Source organism: Ipomoea triloba, chromosome 6, assembly GCF_003576645.1.
Source record: "Ipomoea triloba cultivar NCNSP0323 chromosome 6, ASM357664v1".
Classification (NCBI taxonomy): domain Eukaryota; kingdom Viridiplantae; phylum Streptophyta; class Magnoliopsida; order Solanales; family Convolvulaceae; genus Ipomoea; species Ipomoea triloba.
Genome location: NC_044921.1, coordinates 16,793,237 through 16,805,710, shown reverse-complemented (window position 1 = coordinate 16,805,710; position 12,474 = coordinate 16,793,237). Strand labels below are relative to the sequence as shown.

The window sequence follows — 12,474 nt, the reverse complement described above, 5'->3', positions numbered from 1 at the left end:
TTTGAGGGTTGGCGCGTTCTCCGGTTTAAATGACCTGTTAAACCCTCAAGATGGCGACCAGCGATGCCGCTGGTCGCCGGAAGTCTTCACTACAAATGACTTGTAATAACAGGTCATTTACTTGTTTTTGGGTTTTATTGCCTCAATTTGACATATTTAAAGGTTTAATGAATTTTTTAAAAGTTTATGTGCTTAATTAACTTTTGGTGTAAAGTTTAGGAGCCTATTTGAACCTTTTCCCTTAAATTAATGAAAGAACCATTGAATACATAAAGGAATAGCAGACAAGCCAGACATCCAAATAAGGCATTTCACCCCTAATTATTCACAAATTTGGGAAAACATAAGATCACATTATCTTGTGACCAAATAAGGGCTAACTTGACCAATTATGCATAATTTAGTGGTTAAAAATTAAAATTTTGTATAAAAATATTGTTATTTTAAAACCTCCCAATGTGAGGGTTTATAATTTAAAAAAAAAAAAAAAGATGGTTTATAATTTAAAAAAAAAAAAAAAGATGGTTTATAATTTAAAAAAAAAACAAAAAAAAAAAAACAAAAAACAAAAAACAAAAGAATAAAAATTGAAGCTATAGAGCAAGACACTATAAAATAAAACAAAATTGACTGTTTTGAGGACCAATTTTAGTATTTTACTGATTTTGCAAATGTCAATTATGGAGACCAAATTCATCAGCTGCGAACTCAAAGACTATTGATGCATTTCTCCCTTATGAAAAGAAAATTTTGGACATTTCCATGCAAGTCTCATTCTAACTTTACATTCAATACATTTCTCTCATTTTACCACTTTCAAAAATTTATTGCATCATACTACCAAATGCAACCTAATGGATAAGAGAGTAATACTATAAATAGCCAAAGAATAAACAAGACTCTTAACAAGAAATAAAATAAAATACAGAAACCCTTTTGACTTAGTATGATGTTACAACATGATGTAAGGGACAGGCAAATTGTACATGTGAAAGTCTAATATTCACTTCTCTGCTTTAGGAAAATCCTTCATTGTCTCTGGTTACCTCTAAATCTCAACACTGCAAAACCATGTGCTCTCTCATTAACCGTCTTTTCGAGGGCTTAGTTTAACAAGAAATCATCCTCTGCTGCAGAAATCTAGAGTAGCGATTGAGAAAGTGAGAAACTACGCGTGTGAGATCAATATTTTACAAGAAATGGTAAATGGAAGAAATCACGGAGGTTCAATTAACTGACCTTGAAGGAGAACCGTTCACAAAATTGGTTCCTACGATTCAAAAACAGTTGGGAAGAGGATGTACTGAACTACTCCACACATCTTTCAGCAGCAGAGCACGAAAAGGTATGTCGACTCCACGATCAGATTCGAAAAGCTATGTTTCGATGATTGAGGCAAAATTGGACGGAACCTATTATATGCCTTCATTACTTTCATTCAGAAGAGCTGCCCTCTCGGGATTCATTAGCATCAGCTGCTGCATGTCCTTTGAGAGAACACTAAATACCGCTTGGAGATCCCCCTTTAGCTTGTTACAAGTAGCACCAGAATCTGTATCACTGCTCCCGGAATGCTGTAGCAAAGAATTCTCATCAATGAAACATAACATGGCACATATATTATTAACATCATAGAAACAAACTGATAATAATTGGCTGAATGGAGGTCAATTAGATACAAGCTATGATGCACCTCAGACATGTTTCTCGCCAAGAAACTCACAGAAACTCTCCTAAAACATTTTAGGGCCGTGTCTTTAATTTAAAAATTTTGAGAATGCATTTCCTAAAAGGAACTAAAAGTTTAGCCCAAGCCCAAACTCTCCAAACTCCAAAGGCAAACAATTTAACCCTAATTTCAAGTCCCAAAATTTCATAATTCATATTTCCACCGATGAAGCACTACCATTTCTCTTCAACTTCAGCAATGGGCATGAGCAGATGACTACCAAGATAGTGAGCTGCGATGATGGGCTTTGACACGCGAAGGAAATCCAGCTGTTTGACAAGGCGAGGGGCCTTGTAAAGGCGGTGGTGAGGCGGCAATCTACGATATGATGGGAAACCAAGCAATGGGCTACTGCGAGAGTGCGAACTTCAACAAAGGCAGAGGCGACGCATAGAGGAAAATGGCCAACTTGACGACTTGTCCAACTAGTGGGTCAACTTGGCCAACTAGTCGGACGGCCGCCTAAATAGGCACCCACATCAAAATACGCATCAGCCTAGGGGTGCCTAGCACCTATGTGGTGCCTAGGACCCTAGGTGCCCGCCTAGGCCGATTTTTGCAACACTACATCGACGTACTAAATTGTACTCCCTCTATACCAGTTAAATGTGCTATTTACTGTCTGTTTAATGATGTGAAAGAATAAAAGGGATTCATTGTATTATTTGAATAGAAGTGTACAGAGATCTACTATTTATACAAGTATTAACCTAATGGGCCCATTCCTACAAGGAAGGCCTAGGGTTTCAACACTATCAAAACAACTATTCATTCTTCGCTTATTTTTCTTTAGCATTTACTTATAATTGTTAAACCTGGATTTTTGTGTTTAATAAAATGTTTAATGTAGTTTCTAAATATATAAATTTTATTAACTAATACTAAACTTAATATTACAAAAAACTGAGTTGTAAATAACTTAAGTCATCCCTGGTTAACTGGCATATAAAGTGGGACCAAGGGAGAAATAGCTTCAAAAATTTTTAGGAATAATTTTCAGTATCTAGGTTCAACAGAAGTTTGTATTGGAATTCTCAAAAATGATGTGGATATGTCACTTTTACAAGAGGGTGAAGAAAGTAAGAGTGACTAAGGAAAAGCATGGGTGTAAAGTAGGCTTTGATGCATGCATGTATAAACTTTGTTATTGTTGAATACATCTGTGGACATTTTCTCTTAAGTCTTATCTGTAAAAAAAAAAAAAAACAAAAAAAAAAAAAAAAAAAAACAAAAAACAAAACAAAACAGACAAAAAATCTGTGTACAAGCAGATAAAAGTGTCATTAATTTTTCCTTTCTTTTTCTAGTAGAGAGGAATAAAAATAGAAGTGCAAGGTCTGGAAAAGGAATGGATACATATTAAATGGAATGACATTGATATGGACATTGATTACCTCTACAGGTAACGAGCTTCTCACTATTCAGAATCATTTGGTAAAGGCAATTATACCATATGGAATTTAAAACTTCAACTCAGTTCAACTAAAGGAGTCTTCTACAGATATCTAAATCGAATTTATTGGCCTAAACATCAATTCAATTAATATTGTAGCTGAGTCAACACCATGGGACCTACACTGATAGGGATATACATTTGATTATGTTTTTGTCTTGGATGATTACCAAGGATCCTCTAGATTGGTTCTGATATGGTGCTTTTATGCAGTTGTTACTTATCACATACATTTTTCTCTTGCACAATTTCTGTTTGTTATGGTTAATGTAAGGACATAAATAGAGGTTTCAGTATATAGGAGGAGCTGCTATGGTCTCCTCTTCAGTCAGCTAAGTTAAACATCTTTAATCCTACAGCAGCTATTCCCGACTCATTTTCTGTTGAATGCTCTTTCAAGGTAAAATATGATGGGACCTTGTTATCTGTAGCAACATTTAGGAAATCTAATTAATATGTTCACTTCTTGCTGGATTTTACAAAGCAAGGATTCTTAGTAGGTCTCAATTTTTATCTGAGTTCTGTTTGTCTCACCAGGCAGGACATCAAGAATGGCATGGTGGTATGTCTTGCCTGGCAGGGACAAGAAACGTTTCCTCTTCATCCGTATCATGTCAACATATCTAAATTCAAAGTTTAGGGTTTATACAAGAAATTATTTCGTTGTTAACAATCAGAATCAAGATGGACTTTAACAGGGATTAAATCAGCAAATATTTAATGTAACCCTTTCCCAGGATGCCACATCGGGTCAAGTACTCAAGTGCTAGGATTTTATTGAAGTATTCCACCTCAACTAAAAGTTAAGGATTCACATCTATTTTATATTTAATATTTATCCTCACATGTCCACTCATATATGGACCAACTATTTTTTTTTTTTATGAATCAAACACATGGAAATATTTTGGTGAGTGGTAGTGTGTGGAAGTGGAAGTCAAAATTACAGCCTTATGTTTCCTCTCTTACCATATTGAAATATCTGTTCTACCNTGTAAAAAAAAAAAAAAACAAAAAAAAAAAAAACAAAAAACAAAAAACAAAACAAAACAGACAAAAAATCTGTGTACAAGCAGATAAAAGTGTCATTAATTTTTCCTTTCTTTTTCTAGTAGAGAGGAATAAAAATAGAAGTGCAAGGTCTGGAAAAGGAATGGATACATATTAAATGGAATGACATTGATATGGACATTGATTACCTCTACAGGTAACGAGCTTCTCACTATTCAGAATCATTTGGTAAAGGCAATTATACCATATGGAATTTAAAACTTCAACTCAGTTCAACTAAAGGAGTCTTCTACAGATATCTAAATCGAATTTATTGGCCTAAACATCAATTCAATTAATATTGTAGCTGAGTCAACACCATGGGACCTACACTGATAGGGATATACATTTGATTATGTTTTTGTCTTGGATGATTACCAAGGATCCTCTAGATTGGTTCTGATATGGTGCTTTTATGCAGTTGTTACTTATCACATACATTTTTCTCTTGCACAATTTCTGTTTGTTATGGTTAATGTAAGGACATAAATAGAGGTTTCAGTATATAGGAGGAGCTGCTATGGTCTCCTCTTCAGTCAGCTAAGTTAAACATCTTTAATCCTACAGCAGCTATTCCCGACTCATTTTCTGTTGAATGCTCTTTCAAGGTAAAATATGATGGGACCTTGTTATCTGTAGCAACATTTAGGAAATCTAATTAATATGTTCACTTCTTGCTGGATTTTACAAAGCAAGGATTCTTAGTAGGTCTCAATTTTTATCTGAGTTCTGTTTGTCTCACCAGGCAGGACATCAAGAATGGCATGGTGGTATGTCTTGCCTGGCAGGGACAAGAAACGTTTCCTCTTCATCCGTATCATGTCAACATATCTAAATTCAAAGTTTAGGGTTTATACAAGAAATTATTTCGTTGTTAACAATCAGAATCAAGATGGACTTTAACAGGGATTAAATCAGCAAATATTTAATGTAACCCTTTCCCAGGATGCCACATCGGGTCAAGTACTCAAGTGCTAGGATTTTATTGAAGTATTCCACCTCAACTAAAAGTTAAGGATTCACATCTATTTTATATTTAATATTTATCCTCACATGTCCACTCATATATGGACCAACTATTTTTTTTTTTTATGAATCAAACACATGGAAATATTTTGGTGAGTGGTAGTGTGTGGAAGTGGAAGTCAAAATTACAGCCTTATGTTTCCTCTCTTACCATATTGAAATATCTGTTCTACCTCAACTAAAAGTTTAAGCTCTCAGTGAGGATACACATTTATTATTTTATATTTACACTAAACAGTTTAAAATCTGAACAAGAGATGTTAAGTTAAAGTAGCATTAATTAACTGGGTAAAATTATTAGTTGAAGTTGCTTTTGGATAAATAAGTGTGGAATCATTTGAGCTCATGACATTTAAGTATAGAAAGTTTCAACTTAACCGACTGAGCATTTATTTTAAGTTTAATGTGTCAATGCCATCACTAATTATAATAATAAGAAATAAATAAAATGGTAATCTTGCATTCTTGCCTTAAAAATAGAAAGCACTTGCCTGCATCTCCTTGATAAGATTTCTTTCAACTGCATTGAATGTATCAACTATCTCCAACTCAGACATTTGAGATATCACTTGTTTTATGTCAGTCTTCATTCTTGCTTGCCTCCATAGTCTATACTGTTCATGTTCGGCAACAGCACGCCTTCTTTGAAACCAAGGAATAAAGTTATTCCCCTTCAAAAACCTCCTGCATTATATATGTAAATATCATCTCAATATGCCAAAGGGATTTATTTTTAATTATCAACAATATAATTAATGCTATCAATAAGAACTTTGAAACATGCCAAAGGCTTTTGGTGGCCAGGTCTGTGATTAAAAGCAAAACATGCCAAATTGAATGATAAATTAATTACCTGTATAGATCCAGCCAGTTTGATGTCATCCTCTTAAGTAGAAACTTTCCAGGACCCCTTGCTGATAAGCTCGAAAGAAATTCCTCAATTTTGAATGAGGGTAGGGAAGGAGGATCAACATATGGAGATGATCCTTCAGAAGGTGTGGTTACTCTAAAATACGGAGCAAATGGGGCCAAAAAATTGGTCGTGAGCTCCAGGAAATGACGGCGCAGTATCTCATTGTTAACAACCGACATTGATTCCTCTACCCGAGGTGACATGCCTGCATCAATTAGCCTGTTCAAGATTGAAGTGTCTGGTTTTGTGATTGCAGTGTATGAGGTCCAAATAGCTTCTTTGTGCTCTGTCATGAGACAGAGAGGGCCATCCCTCCTCAACTTCATAGCATTCAAAAAGTTTAAAGGTGTAAACTTCTTAAGATTTTGCAGGCCCGGCCCATCAGGCCCCCCTGGAAGTCTACCAGTGGAGGATCTATTACTAAGCACAGGTCGATTTGAATTAGGAGCAGGGCTTCCAACTGAAACAATGTGAGGTATATTACGAAGGGCTTTTAAGAAAAACAGATTGGTAACACCCAAAACCATTGGAGGAAACATAGCACCCTCAGGAAGTGAGTTTAAATGGGCAAATTCTGGGTCATGGATAGTAAAATAAGGCCGGAAATCAATACTACAGAGAAGTGGTGCAACCAAACTAACTAGACCAGCAACAGCTTCACAACACTGAGGAGGCGTTGGTGCAATGATAAGAATAGGCTCTCCAATAAGTAGCAATTCCCACAACTTCCACAGCTGCATTAAAAGCCCTCTAAATATACCAAACAGATCTGAATCATGAAAAAGACCCTGTGGAACTGATTGATTGGAAGGCAGAAAAGGAGCTACTGAAGAGGCTAACTCTTCAAAGAATACTCCACAATCTAAAGGTAAGCTATGAGCAGGTGGCAAGTTCACTTTAAGTGTAGCATTCCCAATGGGAAGCTCCATCAACTGACCAGGCACAGGAGCAGGCCACATTGACACATAAGCAGCAATATAATGAAGTGCTTTCTGTCCAATATCAAAATATAAAGGACCCACAATTTGTAAGAGAGGTCTAAACACACCAGAGAATGGACTATGTGAAAGAATTACCACTGATTTTTGCTCACCACCCCTCTTTAGCCTCTCATCATGCCTCTGTCTATTAAATACAAAACCATACAAGTATCTCGGTTCAGTAACAGTGTTGCTTTTTATCCTTGGTTTTGAGAACTCACCTCCTACCAACTTATCGGATGCTCGAACACTGTCAACTTCAACAATCTCAGATGACACCTGAGGTGCCACCTGAGAACCGCACTTCCTGTATAAGCGGAAGAAGAAGATGGAGTCATGGATGCTTGAGCGGTTATGATTTTGAGAAACAGAATCTGGAAAAGAACTAAAAGCAACTTCAAGCTCCTCGTTTTGTGTCAAAGAACCTGGCGGGTAACACTCTTCGATGAGTTGTCCTTGTTCAAGATCAAACCTAATGATGCAGAAGGCAACAACCCATTGTTGCAATAACTTTTCATCAACCTTCAGATTGGGCTCTGACTTCACTGAAAATGATGGAGATCTGCTCATTTCAAGTTATTTCAATTCCTCCAAATAAATTAAAGAGCCACCCCTTTCGACATAGCCATACTAAAATTTCATTTCTATCATCTACTCATCTCATGTGCCCAAAACAATAATTGTCTTACCAATTGATACCTGACAAAAACAACCAATCAGACCAGGACTCCATATAGTTTCTTTTTGTTTTTGACTTCATTCAACTCTCAAAAAAGAAACATCTTAGTGCAAAAAATGGAAGATTTTACTAGAGATAAGACAATTGAACAACATCTATCATGTGAATATTACATATATATACACAGAAGTACACACACGGAAAGAGACACACATATGCATATGATAAAATTCAATGCACAAGCATTGCAACGAATTGGAAGTAAATATTAACTTATTTAAAACGCAAAACCTTCAGAAAAACATCTAAAAGAAAAAAAACTGACTACTTTAATCACCCCATTTCGTGGAAGGAAAAAGAATTCAGGAAAACCTTACACAATTTATATGGTACCGAAGAAAGCTAAATGCAATAAAAGAAAATTAACAAAACCAGAATGATTTGCGCATTGAATTCAAAGTATATTCACTTCAATTTCATGAAACTACAGAGAATAGGATTTAAATTTCACAAAAACAAATAATGGGTATCGAAGAAATACCTCCATTGAACAGACCCAGAAGCTGAAATCTGAGGAAAAAGTTTCCAGATCGGTTGAAAATAAGTGGATAAGTGGTCCGAGAGAGAGTCAATCGAGAAAGGTCCTTTACAGTTCGGCAGGGTCGAATTATAATTATTAGATTCGACGAGCTGAAAACTATGGATTATTTTGACAGAAGAGAAAGATGGCCCCTTTGAAATCGGGTTAACGAAATAGGTTATTATTAGGTTTAATTTTACTGCTTCGACTTTTTGGTAGGTTTTTAAAATTCTTTTTTTTCCTCCCTTTTAATTGTCCCCATCCCCACTTCTGCATGTTATAGTATTTGTTTTTCATTTGGTAACCAAAACATATAACTTTTTAATTACTATTGACTGTGTTATAATATAATATTTGTTTATAACTATTTTTTTAATTTATTAAAACACAAAGAGTTAATATTATCCCTAACTTATAACTTTTCATTTGGAGAATCACTACATGCTATTAGACCACAAGATCGTTGACAAACATATAGTTTAATTGTACCAAATTTATTTTTTTTTTAACATCTTGGTAGCTGTACAAGAACGTTTTTAGTGAAAATGTCTGCATAAAAGTCATAAAATATGATTTATAATTTTCTTTTTTTATTATTTTAATTTCTTTTAGATTTTTTTTAGTTAAATTTAAAAATATTCAAACGACGAAAGTGTAATTTTCAAGGGTTCGATCATGAGGTATGGAGCAGACTTAATCTCCAGGCCAACTGTCCATCTAAAGGACAAAAATTTGTGTCAGACCGTCTCACGGATCTCTTTCCGAGAGACGGGTCAGATTTTTTTATTAATGAAGTCAAATATCCGACTCATTAATTAAAAATTCAACTCATCTTACGGATTGAGACTCATGAGACGGTCTCACATAAGTGTTACCCTAAAAAGGAGGTACTTACAATTCAATGAGCGAGGGAATTTTTCACTGTGTTCCACAATGGAAACCCTGGTACACCCAAAAAAACAAATCAAACCATTATTGTAAGTTTATACATATGATCATCGATTTTTTGTTGAAATGTTATATTTAGTTGAATATTTACCTAATTTGACCTTTCGTTAAAGATTGATGTTTCAGGACAATTTTTTTTTTCTGCTGCAAGCAATCAAAAATCATGGGTTTACTTACAAATCAGCTTCTCAAGCTTCAATCATCTATTCATACCTCTCCAAAATTATTACACTTTCATAATTAGGAGCCAATAGAAATTGGATGTTAGGAAAAATATCTATTTAATTAAGCATTTAATAAAATATTGGCCTGGGATGTGCTATCAAATTCCAATAGTAGTACTAATGCTAATGGAAAAAAATAGGCATCTATTTTCTAACCACGATAATAATAACTGATAAGTGTGTAAATGTTCATATTTTCACCTAATGCTTAACTTCATTTTATTCAAAAATTGCTTCAATCTTGTATGAATTATAACTTAGTTGTGTTGTTTTCATCTCTAGATAGGTACAACTAATCGCAACTAAGAAGAAATTGATCGAAGAGTTTTGGAACAATTCTAATCAAGTTTTGAGCCAAGAAATTCACTAGAGAGTGCTAGGAAGCAATTTGGAGTTGGATGGAGTAGGTATGGGTTAATGCACGCCCAAGCCTTGAACAGTGCACTGAGTTTTGAAGCACACTAGAAATTAAAGCAATGCACAAGACAATGTGTGTTGGTGCATAGTTCGATGCATTATTGTCTTGAAAACATTACTTTCTATGCATTATATATGGAAGGGGATGCAAGGGTGTGCATAAGCCTTAGCATCAAGTCGAGGGCTTTCCCGTTTTCTCTTGACAGTTTCGCTAAAGATTGGTTGTAATACTTAGTGGTTGCATTAATTCGTGGGTTGGTATACATAGACCTTCTTAGAGAAAAAATTCCCAACCAATTTGACAGCCAACCTGTGTAAGGAAATATGTGGGATCAAGTAGAAGATTGGAGAGACTTTATACGAGTACTTGAATAGATTCAATAAATTATGCCAGCTTTGTCATCATCACCATCAATCATAGAGGTTTAGTTGATCCAATACTTCTATGAAGGGATGCAAGTTATGGATAGGGCAATGTTTATGCTACAAGTGGAGAAGCTTTGGCTGGTAAGACACCTTTAGATGCTTGAAAGCTTATTGATACAATGGTTGTGAATTCATAGCAATTTGGCACAAGGCAAGATATTGGGATTAAAAGAGTTAACGAAGTAGTAATTTCAATCTTGAGCAACAACTTGCTTAATTGTTGCTACAAATAAGCAACTATCACAGCTCACTACATTGATGATGAATTGGCTAAACATGCAACAATCTAAGATGGTGGAAGAAGCTAATGCAGTTGGGTACTTGAACTTATGAATCCCCTTAGGACTTCAATGACCATAATAAGTAAATGTCCAAAATAATTAAATGTGAGTTAGACAGCGAGACCTCCTAATTTATGCTAATATCTTTTTCAATATTATTAACAACTAATCTCTAACTTGATTAATTAGAATCTTTTCTAAATTAAAATCGTACCCCTAAAGATTGCATTAAAAATTTTTAAGTTCTACTTAACAATTTGACTCAAACATAGAGGATTAATAATGTCATCCTATCTTTAAGGTTGCATGTTACTCCTTCCAATTGTATGGTGACCTAAACATACAAATCATATTTATATCGCAAATATATGAATCAAACATGAATTTAATAAGCCAATAATTATATTGACAAGCGCTTAACTTTGTTTCATATGGGAATTATGTTGACGAAAAGCTCTCAGGCGATCCTCATGTCGTAGCATCTCAACTTCAAAACGGGGTTGCATAATGTCAATCCAATTAGCAACCAAATTCTTTGCTACGTGTCAAATAATCAACAACTGAGTTTTGTTATTAAGTCGACAATTATTAATCCAATGATAATGAAAAATACATTTGAATTAAAGGATAAACAATTGTATTGGGTCAAGAAACAATTAAGAACAATGTTTCATCCTATGATTTGTCATAAATTCAAGTACTACGATTTTAGCCTCAAAACAATGAGGCAAAAAAAGGAAGAAATCAGTAAATGATAAAATAATTCAAGAACATAGAAAAACCAGTTTAATATGTGAAGAAATCTTAATTCTAAGCTTCTGCAAGATGTAAAGTTGTCTCCTAAGGTGTGGTTTAAGTCCCAAAAGTGTCTTCAAGCATTGCTCTCAAATCTTGGGTTGAAGAGTTCCTCAAAAGAGTTGGAATCACATACAGTTTAAATAGACTTAATTAATTGTGACCATCGTCGTGCCCTACGTCGCCTACAACATGGTTGTGTCTAAAAGTGCAACTTTAACACATCACGCCATGTTAGGGAGATCAGATATCGTCCAAGCAACATAGCCGTGTCCCTAGCATATCAATTTATGTTGGCCTTTTTGGCTTTGATTTGTCCCAAATCCATAACTAAAAACTCCAAACACAAAAGCTATAGAGGATTGCCTTAGCTTTTCATGGCCCTTGTACCACCACAACCGGACTTTGTATATGAAAGAGATATGCCAAAATACAATTAACATGTCTCAAAGTACATATTTAGTCAATTAAAAATCAATATAAATAAGGTATTGGGAATGAGTGGAATTAAGCACTTATCGCCAAGCAAATCTAGCATGAAATTTAGAGAGGAAGTAAGAGAAAGGATTAGGAGCATCCTCAACCATGACATTGAGACGATATGCTCTCATGCTCAGGTTATAAGTACACACATGTTCAAGCTTTTTGAGCTCATGTTTGGGATTTGGTTTAATCCCCCCACCCTTCACCTCCCCCATGCGTATGAGAGAAAATGTGTATATTATATAATTCAAACTCCTTAAAAAGTTGAATTATATTTATACTAGTTTCCAAAGGCTTTGTCGTCAAGTGGCATAACTGTGACCCTCCCAAGTGAGAAGTCATAGGTTTGATCCTTAGTGGAGGGTACTGGCTCGTTGTGGTTCATGACTTATGAACAAAGTCAATCATTTTTCGTTTTTGAGTGTGTAATATATTAAAGAGTTAATTCCCAAAATATCATCCGACTGTGACTTTTCTCAAATTGGTCCTA

The 12,474-nt window shown here is 34.9% G+C and overlaps 1 protein-coding gene across 2 annotated transcripts; it reads right to left on the bottom strand.

Moving 5' to 3' along the window:
- Positions 1–701: 701 nt before the first annotated feature.
- Positions 702–8,552, bottom strand: LOC116022474 (protein DENND6A). 2 transcript variants are annotated; one of them, XM_031263198.1, is made up of 5 exons: positions 8,372–8,552; positions 6,112–7,850; positions 5,750–5,942; positions 1,240–1,574; positions 702–1,140 (listed from the first exon to the last, which is right to left on the bottom strand). In XM_031263198.1, the coding sequence occupies exons 2-4, from the start codon at positions 7,719–7,721 to the stop codon at positions 1,416–1,418; spliced, it is 1,962 nt and encodes a 653-aa protein (XP_031119058.1). In that variant the 5' UTR covers positions 7,722–7,850; positions 8,372–8,552; the 3' UTR covers positions 702–1,140; positions 1,240–1,415. The 2 variants fall into 2 exon arrangements, with proteins under 2 accessions (XP_031119058.1, XP_031119059.1); XM_031263199.1 differs by lacking the exon at positions 702–1,140 and having other exon boundaries at positions 1,472–1,574; positions 5,728–5,942.
- Positions 8,553–12,474: the final 3,922 nt, after the last annotated feature.